At 44.3% G+C, this 23,032-nt stretch overlaps 1 protein-coding gene across 8 annotated transcripts in view; it reads right to left on the bottom strand.

Moving 5' to 3' along the window:
- Positions 1–16,737, bottom strand: part of ILF3 (interleukin enhancer binding factor 3) — a 29,488-nt gene extending 12,751 nt beyond the window's left edge. For 2 of the 8 annotated variants that reach the window (XM_028519778.2, XM_028519781.2), the window contains exons 1-7: positions 16,552–16,727; positions 5,865–5,961; positions 4,765–4,994; positions 4,461–4,638; positions 2,133–2,280; positions 647–738; positions 161–256 (exon numbers count right to left, since the gene is read on the bottom strand). In XM_028519778.2, coding sequence (XP_028375579.1) covers positions 161–256; positions 647–738; positions 2,133–2,280; positions 4,461–4,638; positions 4,765–4,994; positions 5,865–5,867 — 747 coding nt within the window. In that variant the 5' untranslated portion in view covers positions 5,868–5,961; positions 16,552–16,727. Of the gene's footprint in view, positions 1–160; positions 257–646; positions 739–2,132; positions 2,281–4,460; positions 4,639–4,764; positions 4,995–5,864; positions 5,962–11,468; positions 11,556–15,560; positions 15,672–16,551 lie in introns of those variants that run through there. The other 6 variants (XM_028519780.2, XM_028519779.2, XM_036032337.1 and 3 more) reach the window with 6 other exon arrangements.
- Between the last annotated feature and the right edge of the window lie 6,295 nt (positions 16,738–23,032).

Here is a 23,032-nt window from a genome sequence, read left to right as displayed (position 1 = left end):
GCTATGATATGGGCACAGTGGTCATATTAAAAAATGCCACTCTAAATAAATAAAAAAAAAAATGCCACTCTAGTCCAGTTACCAGAAGATATTCCTGGGTTATAAAGGAAGGTCCCTGTGTACAAAATCCCCAGGGGGCCATAGCTAGAAGATGCCTTACCCATCCTCTTAGAGGACCCCAGGTGGGCACACGGGTGCACAGGTCCCTCAGGACCCGGATGACAATAACACACGACTTCAGCCCATTGGCTCTGGCCTAGAGGAACAAAGCACAGGCTCTTTACACCAAAGCACCTCCAAGAACACAAGGCAAACATGAACAACACAAGCCTCAGGGTGCTACTTTGTCCAGGGTAAAGGGTGAACATTCACAACCATCAAGTGTGTGGTTGGCAGTGATGCCACTACGTGGACAACAATAATGTTACTCTTGGCACAAAGCAGCACCAACCCACCTACTCAGTCACAAGTCTCCTGGGGGGTGTCAAATTTGTTTATGCGTGCTGCGTTAGCAACTGCACGCCTGCAGGTGCTAAGCTTGGCACAGTGCTCTTCAACGTTACCGAAACTTTACAGTGCAAGTTTTAGCCAAGTTAAAACTGAGGAATTTTCTACCAAAAGACAAATAGAAGAACAAAATGCAAACCTGGAACCACTTGGCGTGTCGGAGGGACGCCAAGGCAGCAAGGCATTTCTGCCTGTCCAGGACGTCCGGGGGGTCGTTGACTGATAGCGTTTCTATTCATGGATGGAATAAGAAGACAAGGCACAGTTTGACCAAGGGGTTTCTGTCAGGTGGAAAGGGGATGTGGCAGCTTCCTAAAGGGCAGTGGAGGCTCCCAGAATCTCAAGTCATTTCTGCCCTGAACCAGGGTAGGAAAAGCCAGAGTGCATTAACTCTGCCCAGAGAAGAAATTGTAAAAATTGGAGGCCGCTCCAAAAAAAACAAAAAACAAAAACAAAAAACAAAAACAAAAAAAACAAACACCAAAAAAACAAAAATGAATACATAAATGGAAAGTTATTCTATAAGGAATAATCCCATAAGGGAGGGGATAGATAGGTGGATCCTATCTTCTAACAGACTGTTACCTTGCTTCCTCCCCATCATCTCCCAATGAATTAGCTATACTAAAAATTTCAATTAAAAAAAAAAAACACACAAAAAAAATCACAAAACAAAAAAAGGTGGGGGAGTGGAAATAAACTCCCTCTCTGCTTCCCACAACTGCCATCCCAAGGCATCTGCAGCAAAGGGGACCACCTCCGCCCACCAGGCAGGACTGCCCTAGCCCCAGCCCTTGACAGAGAGAGTCCTGTTGGTCAAAGGTCCAGCGTCCCTAAATTGATAAACTAAAAGGGCTTTGGTAGTTGGGATCAGGTATGAGAACCATAGGTAATCAAAGAACAGCAACAGGAGTGCTAAGTATGAGCCTATGCTGCAGCAAAAACAGAGCATTTGTCGTTTCTGCCATACGTGTGTGTATAAGGGATGAATAAGGCCCGCTGCCTTTGCTTTGTGGTGTGAGATTTGTGATTAAAAAACATTCACACAGAAGAGAAGCACAAGGGGCCCTGGGTGGACTTGGAGTTGTGAAAGCATTAGTGTCTGAGCTTTTCAGAAAAATCACACTCCTACTTAACTCTGTTATCAGCCCTTTGCGTGTCAATCACTGAACTGAGAAAAGCAGCCAAGGGAAGGAAGACAAATGAAGACCTCAGTTCTGCGGCACCACAAGCTGTCTGCGCAACTCCAACGTGATGTTCATGCAGAAACCGTCTGATTGTCTTCCATACTTTGAAAAACCGTAACATCACCCAAGACATACTTTTTCAAAACCAGAGAAGAGAATGGCTCAATAGAAAAACCAAGTTAACACTGATGACAGCATTTAAGGATGAAGAAAAACCAAAATGGTGCAATCCTCTGGAAAGTGCTCCTCACTTTTAGTGCAACCGTTTAGTCAAACTCCCCAGTACCGAAACCAAACGGGAGATGTGACCTCAGAGTAAAAGTGGGCGAAGCTACACCAGTATCTTTTTATCAACACAGTCTAAAATTGAATAGCACATTTGAATAGTGAGGGAACACCAAGTTTCCAAAGTCCTGCTGGCCTTCTCAGCCTTCCTACCTCCAGCGAGTACTTTCTCCATTTCTTCTCTGACAACAGGGGATGTCAGGTGGATGGTCAAGGACAATGGAGGTTCTTTTGTGTTTTTTATCACTATCGCAGCATCATCAACAGACTGGAGTATTTCATACTTGTCTTCTGTAACAGCCTACAAGATAAAATGCAACTTTCAAAAACCTTTCTCCTCAGGGGACTCAACACTTCTCTTTAGTCCCACTGGTTACTGCAAGAGACAGGCCAACTTCTTGGGGTGTGATGGGACAGCAGTCCATTCATCTAGAAGGTCAGGACCTTCCTCTTACTTGCAAGGTCTGTGGCTATTTTCAGGTTTCATAGAAAAGGTAGGTGACTTTTCATAATAGGGAGCTTCCTAATGCAACACGCAGGAGTTCAGGGTCAGGGAGGAGGTAAGGATGTGATTCAATGTTTTGTCACTGGGTTGCTATATGACTTGACAAATCATTTAATCTCATTAAGACTGTGGTTTCTAATTTGTAAAATGGACTCAGTAAAATAACATGACCTGTACCACAAGGCTGCAGGAGGTTTAAACTGGACTCTGCACGGAAAGCAGAGCACCCAGCAGAGTGGGTATCTACCCACTGATATTTCCTCACCAGGATGAGTAGCCATCAATGTGTGGTGTGAAATCGGTGTGTAGTAAAATAGTTTGTAACACTGGTGCATAATAAAACATGTACTCACTGAAAATGCATTTGTACGTAAGAATGGTTACAACAGTATGACTTCTGCTTTCTTACATATACCATTTTATATGCCTTGATCAAGAAAATTCTAGCTTGTGCCCTGGCAGGTCCGGCTCAGTGGATTGAGTGCTGGCCTGCAAACTGAAAGGTCACCAGTTCGGTTCCCAGTCAAGACACACGCCTGAGCTGCAGGCCAGGTTCCCAGTAGGGACTGTGCAAGAGGCAACCACGGATTGATGTTTCTCTCCCTCTCTTTCTCCCTTCCCTCCCCCACCCAACAGTAAATAAATCTTAAAAAAAAGAAAAAAGAAAAAATTCAAGCTTTTTAAAAAGGGAAACAAAATAAATATTATATGCAGGGAAGGCAGATGCACTTTGAAAAAAATCTAAATTGGGGTTTCTCCTCTTTGGCAATACTGGCCTTCAGGCAGGAGTATTCTGGAGGGTGGGACTGTCCTGGGCACTATAGGGTGATAAGCAGCATCTCCAGCCTCCATCCAGTAGATGCCAGTAGCACCCTGCTCTACACACTGCGACAACCAAAACTGTGTACTGCCATGTCCCCTGGAGGTGGGTGGTGAGGGCCAAATTTGCCCCAGTCAAAAACACTAATCTAAATTAAACAACAACAAAAAACAAACAAAAAAACACTTTCTTTGTATCTTTCTCTAAAGGCCAACTCTTCATTTAAAACTTGTCCTTCCTATAGAAAAATTTTCATCAGCTTAATTTTCTTCAATTAATGAGAATAAAATTAACTTAAAATCACTACTAAAACAGAAAAGCTTAGGGCTTCGTTTTAAATAGTTCTTCAGAATTAACTGTATACTACATTAGGCTCCACATTTCAATTCTAACCTTTGGCCTGAATCCCAAATTGTCAGTCACATGTGACAGAATTCATGTTTAAATACAAAAGTGAATGGTGTTTCTTAGGAGTGGGATTTTTTACTTTTGTTTTTGCTCATCCTGTCATTAAATCCAGGAGGACAATGTCCCAAGGAGGCAACAAGTTACAGTGACCTGTGGAGGTTCTGAAGCCCCAGAACTCATTAGCTGGGGGTGCTGCGGTCAGTTCCTCTTCCCATGCACTTAGATGATAAAACACTATCTAAAAGGGGCGTCATGAAGATGAAATAATCCATGTAAAAAGTTTATTTGGCCTAGGATCTGGTGTAGATACTCAAGAAATGCCACAAGCTTTTATGTAGCACTTTTGTAACAAGACAAATACACTGGTTTTTAAAAAGTTACTGGTGATGTCCTTGGTTTGGATCAGGGTGAGTTAATGATATTATCCATCCATCCATCCACCCACCCATTCAACTGAATCTGGATGTGAAGTTCACATCTAGTGAGGCCTAGCGAATGGTAGGTACTGGCTCCTTCCTCAAAGCCTGAGTATCTGGGCAACAATGCCGTCAGCTAGCCACTCTCCACAGAACTTAAGTGGCTCTGTGGCATCTGTCCATTACTCATTGAGAAGGTTTGAGTACAGCAGGTACAAGGGTAGGTTTGGAGTGGGCCTCTTGGCACATACTACACAGTTGGGCATCTCTTCCTCTGCCTCATATCCTCAACAACACCCCCAGCCCCATCCAGTACAAGTGGTCACACTCACAGCAAGCTGGATGGCCAAATTGTCTGCCACCTTGTCCAAGAGGGCAGTCGTAGGCTTCTCTTTGCATAGCAGCACCAGCTCTAGGTCCAAGTCCCCCTTGAGCAGCAGGCCCTTTGCCACAAGGCCAACACGCATAACCCCCCGCAGGGTTCTGGTCATGTGCTCTGTCTTCTGTTCCCTAAAGGACAGATCAATAAACGCTATATGAGGAATTCAGTCTGACCAGAACTCAGAAAGGCTGGAGTTTCTTTAGAAAAGGAAATGCTCCCTAGGAGAGAAAAAAAACACAAAACCTCAAACTTACCCGGCCCCTTCTTTGGTCTCATCCTCCGGGGGCATGTCCAAGTTCTCAGACTCAGCTTGCTCACCACTGCCTTTCTCTTGCTCATCAATCCAGTCGGACACAGCTTTGAGAGCACGTTCTGTGTGGGACACCATGTTCTGGACTGCCTCCAGTTCCTCTTGGGTTGGATAAACGGAAGAATGTTTTGCCATTACGTGGCGATCATCATTCACAAAAATTCGCAATGGACGCTGGAAATGGGAAAACTCAGTTAAAACCAATGTGAAGAGACCAAGCAATCCACTATTTATTGTTTAAGCTGCAAAATTCATAACTACAGTTTAGCATTCGTGTGAAAATAAGAGTACAGTAGCCCCCACTTATTTGCAGCAGATATATTCCAAGACCCCCAGTGGATGCCTGAAGCCGTGCATAACACTGAAACCATCTATATACTGTTTTTCCATATGCATACATACCTATAATAAATCTTAATTTATAAATCAGGTACAGTAGATTAACTAATAAAATAGGATAATTACAAGAATACACTAATAACAGTTTACATAAATGTGGCATTTCTCTGGCTCACAAAATATCTCACTGCACTGTACTCTCCTGTCCTCCACACTTCCTGTGATGTGATGATGACACAAGGCCTACATGATGAGATTGAGGTGAATGTGGATTATTTGTTTTTGGAACTTTCTACATAATATTTCTGGACTGTGGTTGATAATGGGTAACTGAAACTATGGAAAGCAAAGCCATGGATAGGGAGTGACTACTGTATAGAGTGGGCAAAAGTAGGCTTACAGGTGTAATACAATAATACAAGAATAAACTGCGTTTCACATACTCACAAGCTGTAAGATGACTTCTGCCCACCCCTGTATATAAACACTAAGAAAAGGACAACTAAACAATGGTGGTTCTTTCTCTAGACAATGGGGAAGGGGACACTTACTTTATACATGTCTGTATTACCTGAATTGTTACACTATGTAGTATAATTCAAGAAATCCAAATAAAAATTATACAATCATTTTGAAGCAATACTACAAATGTATTTGTACACAAATGAAGAAATCATACCTATGATTAAAGGAAAACTTTCTTACCATTTTTACTTCCTTTTCTGTAGTGTCTGGAAATCAAATTTTGCTTATCTTTTCAAACTGTGACGGATTTCCTTGGTGTTATCAATACTTCAGCTATCTATAAGATTAGAAAGTCTTTTTAGGTTCAAATATTTCATAGATGAATAAATTTTAGCAGCAAGACAGCAGTGCTATCTGATTAAGGAGCCCCATTATCACCGCAGGACAATCTTTACTTCCAAGTAACCACTGCTATGCCAAGGTACAACTAATCATAAAGTTCCCTAAAAATAAAAACAGTTGGTTTCTAAAAGCCAAGTCTCACTTCAGGCCCACACAGATGATTTTTGCTTTTTCTATCTTCATCACTTCTTCAATCTTCACCTGAGGATATGATCACTGATGAGAGAGAGAGAAGGAAGGAAAAGAAACATTAATCGGTTGCCTCCAGTACATGTCCAACTGGAAATCGGACCTTAACTTTTTTTGGTATACCAGACAATGCTCCAACCAACTGAACCATACAGCCAGGGCATTCATCATTTCTCATACAAAGTATGCCAGATTTTACAAATACAAAAAATAAAAATAACGAGGCTCCAAAAAATGGTATAGGTAGGAATGTTCAGCAATATTTGGATGATTGGAGAGGGAAAAGAGGAGAATAGAGCTCTGGTCCTTAAGGGTAATGAAAAGAAGAAAGGAAAAAGCATGAGACACAGGACCCCGTGAGGATTCCATAAACTTGAAAGTCAGGAACCTTTTGCAACATCACGTGGATGTGACCACTGCACCACATGGACACACCTTTGCAGAGGTTAAGACAACTGAAGGCTTCAGAATAAACACAGCTGTAATTTTGGACTCCAAATGACATGCTGACTACAACCTACTGAACTCCCACTTTGTAGAAAAAGTCTGGTCCACATTGAAATCTTTCAAACAAGTACACAACAACAAAATCCCATCAGCACAATATGGAACTGACGAATACCCCCATTGCATGCAACCACCTAACAGCTAGCTCCGTCAATCTAAGCCAGTCACGAGCCAGGGTAGCAGGCTTATCCTGGAAAGGCACCCACTTTTAGGATAAACACTGACATGATAGGACAAAACAAGAACTCCCACAATGTGTCACAACTACCTAGCAATGGAATTGAAAATTTAAAGGCTCCATCCTGGCCAGACAGCTCAGTTGGTTAGAGCATGGTTCAGATACACTAAAGTTGCTGGTTCTATCCTGTCAGGGCACATACAAAAATCAACCAATGAATACATAACTAAGTGGAACAACTTATCAAAAGTTTCTCTCTCTCAAATCAATTAAAAAAAACAAAGTGTCCTGGCTGGTGTGGCTCAGTGGATTGAATGCTGGCCTGCAAACCAGTCCCCAGTTGGGGGCAAGGAAGAGGCAACCAACTGATGTTTCTCTCCTCTTTTTCCCTCCCCCTCCTCTCTAAAAATAAATAAAATCTTTATTTTTTTAAGGAAAAAGAAAACAAAGCCACTGGGGAAAAAAATCATAGCCTAATGGTGAGGACCCAGACAGCCACCAGTCCTGGCCATACCTACTATGCTGGAGCCTCATCAATCTGATAATGAAAGCTGATATTTAAAAGAGTATTTATTCAGCATGTATTCAGTGTGCACCTTCTCTGTGCCAGGCCATGGGCTAGCTGCTGTGACGATGATGGACACAGCAAGTCCTGTTCCCTCTGACCTGGCTGGCTAGCGCACCCTGAAGGACAAACTCCTTCTCTCTAAATGTGAAGTGGTACAGGAGCAAATGCTTCACTGTACACCACCTATTTGTCTCACATCCCTCCTCCACCACAAACAACAAAGGTAGAGACGTTTAAAAATAACAAAGCTTTAACCAAGGTTCCAGGTGGCTCAGACCTTTTTATCCAGGGCTTTGCAGGACTGATATTCTCTATCATCTAAAACCTACTGAAATGAGCTCCTGGGGGAAGTAGCTGATTCAGCACCTGATACAGAAATTGTACCAGGTGGGCCTGGGTCACACGGTGTAGTGCCAGAGAGCAAGGAAGCACTTCAAGGCTAATCTGGGCTTGCCCACTTGTAAGGGCTCCCACTGGCTACATTCAGGGAAACTTGAGTATTAAAAAATAGTAATAACACTTCCACCTGTATGAAGTTCTAGAATAGTCAAAACTAATGGATGAGAAAAAATTCCAAACAACAGTTGTCTCTGGGAAATGGTGACAGGGAACACCTGGAAAAGGGCCTAAGGGTACTCTCTCTGGAGTGTTGATCTTAATTTACATCTTGGTAGAGATTTGGTGTGTGCAGTGGTCAGAATTCAATGAATGGGTGCATTGCTCCAAAAGAAAAAAAGAACTCTAAATAATCCCTGGGCTCGAATATTTTGAGGGAAGACTGAACTTTCTGCTTACTTTGAAATACATCATAAAAATAAAGTGGACTGAAGGATGAACAGAACAACAGATGGACAGATGTGTGAAAGTCAAATGTCAATGGCAGAATCTAGGGTGTGTATTCAGGTAGGCATTCACTGTAAAATTGTGTCACCTTTTATGTATGTAAATTTTTCCATAACAGAATGTTTCAAGTATGTTAACTAAAATTGATTCAGCACATTGCATTTATGCAAATCCATGAATCCATGATGATACTTAAAAAATAACTTGCCACCACTGGAGATCTCTACATTCCAACTCCGTACTTTGAAAATTGTTTAAAAAGGTACTCTAATTTCACTTACAGTTGATGCAGGGGATCACTACTATAAATACCATGTGACAAATAGAGCTGTAAACAGCCTAAAACCCCCCTTCTCCCACTGGGGAAACAGGACATTCATTGTGTCAAAATATCAGCCCATCCACAGTGCCTCCCTACACCCACATGTCCCCAAATGCACCCCTCTTCAACAAATAGCCTGCAAGTAGGTTCCCATCCCCTGTCTTCACTTCACTGTTTAAAACTTCAGGAACCTGGGTGTGCCTCTGCTCCAGTAGGCTGCCCTATTTGATCCTCCTCTGGTTTGAGACACAGGACCTAGAAAAGTCCCAAGAGGATTCACTGAGCTGTGGCCGGCTCTGACCACCAAGCTTGGCCCAATTGCAGTCCATTTATCCCAGGCCTTCCTCCCTTACACCAGCCTTGGTAGCAATGCTTCTTGATTCAGATGGAAAAAATGAGTACGAGTATTAATTAACTAAATCAACCATTTAAAAACGGAAGTCAACAGTCCTCTACAGAACAACAAAACTGGCCCTGCTTGTCTCTGTAAGCCCAGATTTGTCATCCAAATCAGCTTCTCAGAAGTCAGTTGCTCTAGTCTTGAATACCATGGAATCCATCTCATTAATGGACACAGGGGTCTTCTGGATGAGCAGAAACCTTTTAAAATCATTTTTAGCAAGAAACACCACTACCAAAAAGCCCACAACACCCATCTACATGCCAACACTCCACTGCTCCTTACCAATTAAAAAAAAAAAAAAAAAAGAAGATTTTGTTTTTAGAAAGAGGAAAAGGGAGGGAGAAAGAGAGGGAGAGAAACACTGATGTGCGAAAGAAACATCGATCGGTTGCTTCTCACACCTGGCTAGCAACCCAGGCATGTACTCTGACGGAGATTTGAACCAGCAACCTTTTGGTTCACTGGCTGTCATTCAATCCACTGAGCACACCACCCAGGGCTACCAATCTAATGTAAAAACACAAACAAACAAACAAACAAAAAACATAAAAGGCTATACAAAGCTACTGCAGCAGCCTTGTTTATGGTTCAAATCTGGGCACAAATGCAACCTAATTTTTACTAGTCCAGCTGCTCTGAAAAGAAACCCAAAGAGAGAATGAGGAGAGTAAAGGACAGGATTTTAAACATGACCTCTGTGCGGTTTGGGATGTTTTATTTATTTATTTTTTATTTTATTTATGGACTTTAGAGAGAGGAATGAAGAGAGACAGGGAGAGGAAAAAAACCCCACAGATTCGTTGTTCCACTTACTTATGCATTCATTGGTTAATTCTCATTTGTGTCCTTACCAGGGATCAAACCTGCAATCTTGGTGTATCCAGAAGATGCTCTAACCAACTGAGCTACCCAGCCAGGGCCCATTTAGGATGTTTTAACACAATGAAATCAAGCTTCTTTCTTTTATTCTTAAAACCAGCCCACTTACAGCAAGTAGTTACAGAAGTCTGAACCACAAAAAACACTGTACTTGCAGCATGATGACCGTTTTTTCTGACCTTTCACTAATTAGAATATGACCTTCGTGGCACTAGCTGTTGGGAAAGAAACATGCCCAAATTAGCATGTGTGGATCAACAAATGTTCATAGAATGATCCAGTATGGTATTAACACCCTAACGGGTATGGCCCCATCGTTCTTCCTCTAGAGTGGACCCCCACCCCGCTTCTAGAGTATTTCACAAAATCTTACAGCTATTCCAGGGACTCTGCGGAACTGTCTTGGAGTGGATATTGGTCCTAAACAGACTGAATTAGACTTTGAAGTGTACAAGGACCCAACCCAGCTCCTGGTTTTCCTGACCACCGGAATTATCCAATGCTGGGATATGAAGTTAAATAATACACACATCCTACTACTTAACCCCTTAAACATTTAGAGTCACATCAAGGACACATAGAAAGTAACTTTACTTGGGGTGGTGAACACACAATACAATATATAGATATGATACTTTATATAATTGTGTACCTGAAACCTGTAATTTTATTTACAATGTCACCTCAATAAATTCAACAAATAAATAAAGTAATAACTTCAACAAAGCAACCCAGGCAGAAGATGCCAATCTGAAATATGGCTATGGGCACTACTCTGAGAAATTAAGTCCAACAAATGTCTGAAGTCTAATGCAACAGGTTCAAGTTTTGCCTGCAGCAGTGTTTGATCTGTAGAAAGGTATAGAGTTAGGAATAGATTTTCACAAATAGTTTCAATGTAAAAGGCCATCCCTTAAGTTTAATTTTCTTCCTATATTTCAGTGTTAAAACATCCTTTTCTCTCACCCTGGCCAAGGTGGCTCAGTTGATTGGAGCATTGTCCCATACACCAAAAGGCTGCAGATTTGACTCACAGTCAGGGCACATACCTAGGTTATAGGTTCAATCCCCAGTTGGAGAATGTACAGGAGGTAACCAATCGATGTCACTCTCTCTCTGATTAAAACATAAATAAGATGTATTCCTTGACAAAATAAAAGGTTGGCAAATAGAGATTGTTCCTCAAAATGTTTCTGGAACTACCACTGGTCTGTGGGACATAGGACCCCAACCCCTCTAGTATTGTGGAGAACCCACGGGTCTTAGAAACAGAAGCCCCACCTAGTTTCTCCAACCTAGCAGCTGGGGGACCTCCAGCAAATCACTTGCCTCAGAGTTGCAAATACCAAGAATTGAAGGTGACCGTGGAAAGGTGCTTTTTTGATTGTAAAACTACAAATACAATGTATTACAGGGATAACTTCAACTACTCTTGGATGAGCCAACAGAAATGTTTTAAAATCTGCCTGGCCCTGACCAGCGTGACTCACTTTGTTAAGCATCCTCCAGCAAAGCAAAAGTTTGCTGGTTCAATTCCCAAGCAGGGCACATACCTGGGTTGCAGGTCTGGTCTCAGGCTGAGGCAGGTACAAGAGGCAACAGATCCATGTTTTTTTTCCTCTCTCCCACCCTTCCCCTCTCTAAAAATAAAAAAATAAAAATTTAAAATCTGCCTGTTAGAGAATATAGTATCATAGCAGAAGATTTAACATAACTCCAAGTGGGAATTATCAAACCCTCTTTCCAACATGCTCTTCTGGCTGCAAGCAGGTGAGAGAAGCCAGTGTAGGAAACTGTCCCCAACTTGTAAGGGGCAGGGGCAACCACCAATCTATCCCCAGGGGAAAGCCTTGGAAGACTTTTTAAAAGGTAGCAAGCAACTTAGTTTTACTTCTCCCAAAAATGTTTTTTTCCCCTATTAAGAAGAAAAAAGATTTTCACTCAAAGACATTAACACTCAAATGTGAATTATTTTAGGGGGCAAGGAAATTTTTTTTAATGCAAATGGTTCATTTTTAGATAGCTGGCTTTACCTGCAATTGTAAGAAATAACAGTGATCAAATGTACTCTTTAAGCCAATTTCCCCCAATGGTAACATTTTTGCAAATAAGATAATGAAATAGATACAGACCACTGCTGTCACAAAGATCCCTCCTATTGCCCTGTACAGTCACATTCACCTTCCAACCGCCCCCCATGCCTAACTCCTACCCACCACTAATCCATTTACCATTTCCATAATTTTCCCACTCCAAGAATGTTGTATAAATGGAACTGCAGAGTTTGTAACTTTTCAGGACTGGCTTGTTTCATGCAGCATAACTGCCTCAAGATCCACCCAAGTTGTGTATGTATCAACAATTGGTTCTTTTTTATTGCTAAGTAGTATCCCATGGTATGGATATAGCTTCTTTTGTTTAACCATTCACAAGCTAGAGAACATCTGGGTGGTTTCCCGGCCTTGGCTATTACAAATACAGTTGCTAAGAACGGTTGTGCATTAGTTTTTGTGTGAATATGTATGTTCATTTCTTTGGGATAAATGCACAAGAGTTAAATTGCTGGGTCATATGGCAGTTGTTAGTTTTGTGAAAAACTGCTTAAGTGTTTTTCCAGAGCTGTAGCCTTACATTTTAGAAAACAATCTCAAGTAACTTCACCAAAATTGACTCAGTTCACCTTTTCTCCACTCTGTTCACAGATCTGCTCTGTGAGGCTGTGGTCACTGGTGAGCTCTCACTGAGAAGCCCACAATTCTCTCTGTTTATTGGGCACCTATATTCCCCTCCTGCAAGCATTCTGCACAGGTCACCCACAGGACAAGTATTTATTAGGTGCCACTATGAGCCACGGGGCTGGGCTGGTTCTTTCTATGTTGTTGACATTTAACACACTCAGTATAAAAGCAGTTGAAAGGCAAGTTACAGAAAAAGAAGTGGCCTGGATGACTATCCCAATAAAATCTTACCCTTGGTTTTGAACCACAATCCTACTGAAAGTAAGAAGGCAAGCTGTTTGGAATGTTCAATAAAAATTATCATGGACCTGCCCTGGCCAGGTGGCTCAGTTGGTTTGAGCATTGTCTCACTCATGAAAAGGTGGTGGGCTTGATTTCTGGTTGGGACCTATGTGGGAGGCAGCCAATCAATATTTCTCACATTGATGTTTTGCTCTCTGTAAAAATCAATAAACACATCCTTCAGTGAGGATTAAAAAAATAACTATCATAGATCTCAAATCACCACTAGCACCATTTCTCACTAATCATCTAAGAACATAAAAATATGGATCCAATTTACATAGTCTAATAAGAGGATGCACATTTACCTTTTGACTAAATGATCCTTGATGATGATGCATATACCCTCCCCCCAAAAAAGACCCTTAGATAGTAAACTCATTCTCCTGTTAAAACTGGAGGCTATATTTTCACCCTGGCTGGTGTGGCGCAGTGTAGATTTTTAATTTCTTCACTATATGGACATTCAACCAAGAAGAGAAAAAAATTTCAAATGGACATCGCTTTCTTCACACATCTTGAAAACAGATATTTTAAGTCTCTCCGAGTCTCCAACTGCAATTTCTAATGGGATCATCCAAAATGTTCTGTCTTGGAAAAAATCTCAAGGATTTAACAGAACACAAATATGAGAAGATGCAATTTTTTAAAAATCAGTACATCGACAAGGCTCTCTAATGAACACCTGTTCACCCAGTTTTCACTATTATTTCTATGATGCTGCTAGCATCACAAACAGATAGCACCAACTTACCCTAAAGAACAAAGCAGAGAAGGAAGATAGCCTTTTCAAATGAAACTGTCAAATGCTACAGCAGAAAACTGAAGTCAACCTCATCCCTTCAAGGGCCCCAACACAGTTCACCAACAAACTGTGTCTAGACTCCCTTCAGACCACCACCTGCCTTTAATTCCAAACCCTTCCCTTGGAAACAAAAATCAAATCTTCATGTCCTAGGACTTTGCTAAAATAAAAAGCACCCAATACAGAAAGCCTAAAAAATCATAATTCCTGAGAAGGTTCAAAGCATGATTTGAAAAAAATGTCACCGTTTTGTGGGCCATATATATGCTAATACCAGATGGTGACATTTATACATCTTTCAAAATTGCACAAGATTAATAAACCGACAAAAATGTAGCAGGTGAACCTCAAGGAGGTATAAACCCAAGTTTCTTGGGGAAAAGAATAATTTCTCTGAGCTGTAAAAGGTGGAATTAGTAGGAATTGGGGAGGAGAGTGAGAGAGGTAATTAAGAGGGAGGTGACCAGCCTAAAAAACCCCTAGTCTTTTTCAGAAATGAGAACATTTCCAACCCCTGTATCTGGCTGAAGCCTAAAGACAAACAAGATACTACCAAGTGTTCATTGACCCAAAGAGAAGTGGCTCATAGACTCATAGAAAGCGGTTCTTTTCTCTCTTGACTCCACCTGTCCCTACCCAGAAAACTTAACCAGGGGAGCATGAAATGAAAATGAGCACCGTATATGTGTCATCAGAATACTGGCAGCCGCTCTTGCCAATGTCGGTTTTTTTTTGACAGGACATTTTTTTTTTTTAATTAGAAACAGCCTTTGATTCCTCACTCCAAAGAATATGGGTCTCCAAAAAACAAACAAACAAACAAACAAATAAACACCCTCTTCCTGGCTGGCGTAGCTCAGTGGATTGAGTGCAGGCTGTGAACCAGTCCAAAGTGTTGCAGGTTCAATTCCCAGTCAGGGTACATGCCTGGGTTGCAGGCCACGACCCCCAGCAACCACACATTGTTGTGTCGTGTGTGTGTGTGTGTGTGTGTGTGTCTGTCTCTATCTCTCTCCCTTCCCTCTCTAAAAATAAATAAATAAAATCTTAAAAACCCTCTTCAATATACTAAAGGAACTCTTTTTTTAAATGAGTTCAAATCAAGAAAAACAAAACTACCAATTAGGCCCCACTCCACTCCAGAAAGACGATTTGCAGGCTCGTCCAAGCTCCTGGAGGATAACGAGACTCTGATAAATCAAGTGTCCAGTGTGAGCAAGGCCAAGCCTGGCAGTAATTGCCAGTCACTAACAAGCTACAGGCAACACTAAGGCCAGCAGATTCCATTCCCAAACTACAGGGACCAGAAGGGGCCTATGTGGCCAAGAAACACCTCAGGGGCATAGACCCTAGGACTAGGGATAGATAGTAACACCTGTCCCTTCCCTAGAGCCTTTTTACAGCTGTGAATGAGCTCCTGGTTCCCACACTTCATTCACAGCCTGAGCAGCTACTGTCCCTACATCCCACACATCCTACAAACATCGCATACAAAGCATAGCGGCAATCTGTGCCGCTCCCAACCACCGACACCTGAGGAAAAGAGAGCCTAAAGTCGTAAATTTGAGTCTCAACTTTGGGAGGCACCTTGTATTTCCCCATGGACTCCAAATATGCCACCAGACCACTCATTGTAAGGAGAACAGAATCCTAACCTATCAGAAACATAAATTCACAATCTGAAATACCCGAGTCCAGAAAACGGAGGTTTATCAGAATCAGACACTGATGCTTTCTTGTTGATCCATCACGTCCCCTAAGCAGAAACCCAAGCAACATTCAATCAATTTCGTAATTTAGAAGGAATGGCTTACTCTCACCAAGTTTTGGCATTGAGCTGGTAGAGACCATGCTGTTCCTTGTACACCCCAGATAATTCATCCAGGCGGAGGATTAACCCGGGCAGAACATCAAGAGCTACCCCAAGAACTCAGTCATTCTACTATTTGAGGAAAAAAGGTAGAAAGGGGTTTTTAGCACTCATGTTTGGGTCCCAAACTTGCACACTACAATGCACCCAAACATCGCACCAGATGACCATTTGGAGGATGCAAATCCCTAAGCAATCTGTGATAAATTCAACACCAACGAAACACCTGGACTAAAAAAAGGGAAATCTTAAGTCTTCCCCGAAGTTTGGATCCTGATATGGGGGAGGCCTGGCTGACCAGGAATATGGGAATCCCATGAAATTCCTCTATAATCCGCGTCTGGAAGAGGTTCCGGGGAGGGGGTCGTCTTCTCCGCGCCATAGAAAGACAAAAGAGGCCCCGTTTCCCGCCCCTGGAACCTGGGACCCTCCTGCAACCAGGGGCGGAGTGGGACAAAGAAGAGGAGGAGGAGGGTCGCTCCGGGTGCGCGGGCCAGGACGCTCTAGACCGGAGGGGGGGGTGTGTTCTCTACACGTGCGCGCGCGCACGCGGGGCGCCGCAACAGACAAAAGCCCGGCCCGGGGCAAGCTGCAGCCAGGAGCCCGGTGAGCGCGCACCCCCCTTGCGAGGCGCTGCCGCCGATCGAGGGGCCGCGAGGGAGGGAGGACGGATGCGCGCGCACCGGGCCCTCGCCGCCGACGCCGCCATTTTGTTTCCTCGGCACAATGGGGGAGAGTAACGGCTAAGCGCGGGAGCACGGCTAGCGAGGGAGAAATGAGGCAGGCGTTAAGGCGATGGGACCGGGCAGAGGCCGGCAGCGCGGGGTGCCTCCGGCCTTGTCACTGCAACTCCACAACCAGGCCCGCGCTGAGTGGGAGGACGAGCCGGGGGGAGGGGTAGAGGCGGGAGCGGGCTCGACCGCCGCCACATTGGAGCTTACCTTGTCGGCGTCCCCTTCCCCAACCGCAACCGCCGCTGACCTCCTGTCACAACCTTCCGGGGTCTCCCCCCAAAAGCCACGCGGTGCGCACCGGGTTGCTCAGACCAACTGCAATGGCGAGAAGAGGAGGAGGAGCCGGGGGCGAGCAAGCGGGCGGGCGCGCGCCGGGGAGGTGCGGAGCCACGTGACCCCGGAGCCCCGCCCCTTCGCCGCGGCGTTGCCGCTCGACGCAGGTCCAGCTTGAGAGGGAGGAGGGATGTAGTCACGTGACAGAGCGTAACCGTTGCGTGTTCGTCACGTGGCGTCGAAACGTTCCCTCCCCTTTACGCCTCTGCTTGATCACGTGATAGTGGCGAATTGAGACGCCTCCTTGGCCACGTGACGGACCTTTCGCTTTCCCTTTGCTGTGTTAGTGACCTGCATCACGTGACAACATCAACGCTCTTTTTTTAAGGACGGTTTTGAACCTTTCCACGTGATGCACGCCGAGGGGTGGTTCGTTGCTGAGGCGGCGGCTTGACCGCCATCTTAGTCCCGTCTCCTTGTGCACGTTGGTGGAAACGCCTCGGAGAATGTGGCCGGTGAAGTAGCGGTATCTCTGTTGAGTAGTGCGGTCTGGGAAGGAAATCGCCCCACTGGGTTGCCAACCCACTTCCCGCAATCTCCACGAAAGGCGGAGAAGACCTGCGGTGATTGTACCAGATGGCAGTGCCGGAGACGCCGAAGTGCAGAACTGAACTGGTCGGATTTTTCAGCCCTCCTTTCACAGATGGAGAAAATGACTTGTCTTGAGGATTCACGGTCCATTCATGGGAAAACTGGTGCTGCGATGCTTGGCCACCATCATTGGTCTCAAATAAAGGCCCTGGGATCGAGCACTATTTTTTTTTTTTTTAGAAGCCTCGTCTTCGGAATCCTCCTGGGTGCTTTGTGAGATCCTGATGTACAATCTGTATCTAAACTCTGCACCCCTGCAGGGTCAGGATCAGGCTGGGACTCTACAGACTTCGTTGCTTAGGCAGGTTGACAGATGCAGGCTGGGGTTATGGTCTTCCGAGATCTGGAGCAAGTTGTTGAAAAGGTTTTCTTCCTGAAGGAGATGAGAAGTTGTTCAAGACTTACGGCTTAATGAGGGTCTTGCAAAAACGTAGGGGCGGTACAAATGATTTGTAAAGAATGCAGGATCTAGTGTCTGCCTAGGTTTGAGTCCCCTGGTGTAACCAAACACTGAGCCTCCGTTCCCTTATCTACAAAACGGTGAATATATATAAGCATTTGGTGGGGGGGGGGGGGAATGGAGACAACTGTACTTGAACGACAATAAAAAAATTAATGTAAAAGAAAGCACTTAGCACATTGTTTTTGTTCAGAACAAATGCCCCAAAGTAATTATTAAAAAGGTAGGGTGTAAAAATATGACTACAGAAGTGGGCGAATGCTATAGCTACTGCTTTTTCATTTATACTTAAGATTGTGAAGCAATAACTTACATAATATAAATGGCAGATGTGCAAAAGGGTGTGATTGGGCAAAGTCAATCTTCCTACCCTGACAACCTCTTCCTAGGCAGCCATTGTAAAGTTCTCTTGTGTCTCTACAGTGATACTTTACTCCCAGCGATGCTTAATTGTATTTTTATTGCTGTTTTTCTCATAAATGATACAGTATTCATCTCCACCCCAACATGGAGATATTTCTTAAACAAATAGAACTTGAAATTAAGGAAAAGTTTGGTAGAATTAATAGCGTGTGTATTCAGACGATTAAGTTTAGATTGTTTCAGGTCACTGATGAAAGTAACAGACTTGAACACCCTAGAGATCAGCAGTGTCTGGACACCAGCAGAACAGGCTAAGAAGCAAGGCAATTTGACTAAGCTAACAGCGCTGCCACGTGGTAGAACAGGGAAAGTTTTTTATTTCCTGACCCCCAAGTCTGGAGATCTTCCTAGGGAAAGGCCCAAGGTTACATTCCTGAAGAACTTGCTTTTGAGTCAAGGAAGCCCCTATCAAAGGGACCTCAAGTGAAGAAAGGGGCAGATAGGATCCTGATTTCCAACAGCAACCTCCACAGAGGAACCCTAGAGGGGACTGGAGTGTTTTTCAACCTCCAAGTTTTGCTGGAGTAGCCAACCTGGAATAAGTGCTGCAGAAACAGTTAATGTGGTCGTTAATGCTGGATTTGTGCCCTGTGCAACCTGGGGTTTTTAATTGAGAAGATCCCCTAGGCTGCAGTGAAAGTTTAGAGGAAACCAAAACTCCCTTACAACTGTGGTCTACCTGGGCCCACAACTACTCCCACCCACCAGGAGCTGCAGGATAGATTTTTCAGCCAAACCTCCGGTCGTGTTACATCTATCATGCTCCATGTCTGTGGTGTCTCCTCCATCACCATACAAGATGGAGACCCCAGAAGCCATCTGCCCTCTCTCATCACTATATCTCCACCCTAGCCCAGCCTCTGAGCTTTTCCACTACAACATAGTTAATGATCCCTGTATACATAACTATTCTCTCACTTCTTTGCCGTAACTGACACCCCCTGTCATCTGGCTATACCCTTCTCCCCATTATACCCTCCCCCTCATTGGTTAAAGATTAAGGTCTATCTGCCTCTTGCACTCTACCTAAACAGGTTTTGCCATCCTCAGGACTTCAATGTCCTTATGAACATCATCCACTTGTATTCCTCATCTTCGAAGATTTCTTCTAACTCCCCCGATTACACCCAAGAACTCCCCTTGAAAGGTTTGAACCATACCAGCTACCTTCCCACCATCTCAGTAGAGTGGACATGGGCTGACCACAGTGCTATGGGGAACCACCCCTCTACCTTTCTCAATTAGTAGTTCAGTAAGCAGATCCCCACTGCCTGACTCCAAGACTAGACCCATTACCTGGCCACAGAAATTAGCTTAATAGTAAATGACAAAAGTGGGGCACTCAGAGCCAGTAAGCACCAGGTCCTGGGACTGTGGAGCAAGAGGAGCCCTCATTCTCTGATCTTGAAGCCAAGGAAATATAAGGTGTGGCTAGGGGGTGGGGCCTGTACCTTAATAACAGAACTTGATAGAATGAGAAGTCAGAAGAAAGCTGAGCCAACAGATGGAGCGAGAAAATGTATTTCCTCAAAAATATTAAATGTAAAATTACCATATGATTCACCAATGGAAAGAGTCTAGAAGAGATAGTTGCGCACCCATGTTCATAGCTTTATTCACAGTAAACAAAAAGTGGAAACAATTCAAGTGCCCATAAAAGGATGAATGGATAAACAATGTGTATTCATACTATGGGGTTATCATTTAACCTTAAAAAGGAAGGAGAGCCTGACACATGCTACAACATGAGTGAACCTTGAAAGCGTATGCTAAGTGAAATACGCCAGTCACTAACGAACAACTACTATAGGATTCCACGTACATGAGGACCCTAAGGAGTCAAATTCACATAGGCAGGAAGAATGGTGGGTGGCAGGAGGAGGGGTAATGATAAGTTGTTTAATGGGGACAGAGTTTCAACTGGGGAAGGTGAAGAGTCCCGGAGCTGGGTGGCAGTGATGGTTGCACAACATTGTGAATGTACTTACTGAACTGGACACTCAAAAATGGTTAAGGTGGTAAATTTTATATGTATTTTATGACAATTTTTAAAAATAAATATGGGGCCCTGGCTGGTGTGGCTCAGTGGAGTGTGGGCCTGTGAGCCAAAGAGTCGCCGGTTCAATTCCCAGTCAGGGCACATGCCTGGGTTGTGGGCTAGGTCCCCAGTGGGAGGTGTGTGAGAGGCAACCACACATTGATGTTTCTCTCTCTCTTCCTCCCTCCCCTCACTAAAATAAATAAAATATTTTTAAAAATTAAAAGAAAAAAAAAAAACTTCACCACTCCCATCATTCAATGACTGGTTTGGAGATAGTTCCCTAAAGCCAAAGGAGAGGCAGTTCTAGTACTTGCCTCTGATTATGTGAGAAAGAGTTCTTTCTGCTGGTGCCACTGGCCTAGGAGGATGTAAACCCATGATATAAAGTTTGATGTGTCCTTTCACACCTTACTCCCATCATTTACTCAAGCATTTTCCCACCTCAGGGCCTTCGTACTGGCTGTTCCCTCTACCTGAAGTACTCTTCCCTCCATAGTCAGAGCTCCCTCCCTCCCTCAGCTCTCAGCCCCTCACAGCTCCTCAGAGACCCATCCTCCCTGACTGATTTTAGAGAGAGAGAAAAGGAGAGAGAGAAAGGGAGAGAAACATCAATCGGTTGCCTCTTGCACAACCTGACTGAGGACCAAACCCACAACCTAGGCATGTGCCCTGACAGGGAATTGAACCTGTGACCTTTCAGTCCATGGGATGATGCCCCAACCAACTGAGCCACAGTAGCCAGGGCCTGACCACCATTTCTTAAAGAGCACTATCCAATTACCCTGCTTTATTGTCCTTCAGAGTGTTTATCACTACCTATTATACATTTAGTTACCGTCTGCCTTGTTAGATGGTAAACTTGGAAACCAGGGAACAAGGTTCTTGTTCACTCTTGTATTTCTGCTATGTGGAATGCATGGCTTAGAGCGTTCAAAACAGCAAGGGAGTGAATGCGTGGGTCACCCACTACACCTGCTTCTGATGCCCAAGCCAGTCCAGCCAAACAGATAGATGAGCCAAAAGGGAACTTTCCACATCCCTTCACCCCCTTTTAGAAAAATTAAGTATAATACACACAACCATAAGTGTACAACTTGGCAAACATTTTTATTGTATACGTCTGTGTGAGTACCATCTGAATCAAAATAAGGAATAGTGTCATCAGCCCAGGAAATTCCCTCCTGCCCTTACTAGCCAATCCCCAAATATTTTCTTACATCACCAGGATTAGCTTAATCTGTTCTAGAATGTTACAGAGTTAGAAACACACAGCATGGTCTTTTTTGTGTCTGTTGGTTGTCTGGGCCACTTTGAGTGTTTGGCCAGCCTGTGACTGGTCAGCACACCTGTGCCTGCATGCCTCCTTTCTAAAACGACAGTGGTCCCCCTCCCCCTGGCCTGACCTCATCCTGGATCATTCTGGATATGGACCTTTCAGAGTTGCAAATCACAGAGATGAACACTGGTCGATCCAAACAAAGGCAGTAGAGAAGAGGCAAGAACTGGTTTCACTTCAAGCTGACATTCTGGATAAGAAGGCAGACCCTTAGTAAGTGAAAACACAAATTAATGATTGCAGATTGTGACAAGTACCATGAAAAAAATAAAGAAGGTGACATGGTTGTCACCAAGAGAGGCCAATTTTAGATGAGCAGGGAAGGCTTCTGGAGATGATCCCTAAGCTGAAAGTGGAAGGATGAGGACCGAGCCAATGAAGGAGCCAGGTGGGGAGCATTTCAGGCACAAGCTCTGAGGCATAAGTAGCTGGATGAACCGGAAAGAGGGAGGTGATAGGGTAGATTGGACAGGGCCTGGTGGGCTGCAGTGAGAACTTTTGGCTTGTATTCCAAGTAAGATGGGTGCCATGAAGGGTTCTTGAGCAGAGAAGGCCCGTGAACTCAGTTGTTCACAGGTCCCCTTCTGCACCTGTAGGAGATACAGTGGAGGCAGGGGCATGATGGAAGGGCCTGGGCACCAGGGTGGGGGACTGTACTGGTCTAGGTGAGTGATAATGAAGGCTGGCAGCTAAAGATTTGGGGAGAAGTGGGCAGGTTTAGGAAATATGTTGGAGGAGGGGCTAACAGGAGCTAGGATAAGGAAAAAAACATACTTGAAGACTGGAGGTGAACAAGGGAACCCAGAGTGCACCAGTACAGGTTAGTGGGTGTGGTCTTTGGGGTGAAGGAGACCTGGGTTCAAATGCCTTGTTTGGCCATTTTCCTGCTGGCTGGGCGACATTTAGACATGTCACTCAACTTTTCTGCCTTAATGAATGGGGAGAGCAATAGAAGGTATGGTACACTAAAACAAGTGGCTATTTTAACAAAAAATTTCAGTGAAGTGGACACCGGGGGGGCGGGGGGCGGGGGGCGGGGGGGGGGGGGGAGAAAGGCAGTTAACGTGGTGGGGTACTTGACCCAGAGATGATGATGACAGCTGGCACCAGGGGGCAGCAGTGAGCCTTCAGGCAGCCAAGCAGGGTGCAGCTTTCCAGGTCCAAATCAGCTAGACCAAACGGCACCTCAGGTGCCTGGGCCAGGAGACAAAGCAGGCCTAGGGCCACGTGTCCAAGCCATGTGACTGAGGGAGGGCAGTGGGAGGTGGACAGCCCATGGCCACCTTCTGGAGTCTAGGCACCAGAACCTAATAAGGGATATTTGTTCAGGAGAAACCTGAGCCACCTGCAAGGTGAGGTGGAATTCAAGTGGAGATGGGGGCCAGCAGACAGGACTTCCTGGCCTCACTTCCCCTGGACACAGTCACCCCAGCTCAGAGAATCCCAGGGCAGTCAAAGCTAGAGTTCTCCTTACCAGCCTCCTACTGCCCCCACAAATACTCAA

Source organism: Phyllostomus discolor, chromosome 8, assembly GCF_004126475.2.
Source record: "Phyllostomus discolor isolate MPI-MPIP mPhyDis1 chromosome 8, mPhyDis1.pri.v3, whole genome shotgun sequence".
Classification (NCBI taxonomy): Eukaryota; Metazoa; Chordata; class Mammalia; order Chiroptera; family Phyllostomidae; genus Phyllostomus; species Phyllostomus discolor.
Note: the sequence above shows the minus strand (reverse complement) of the source record. Positions and strands in the feature narration are given on the sequence as shown.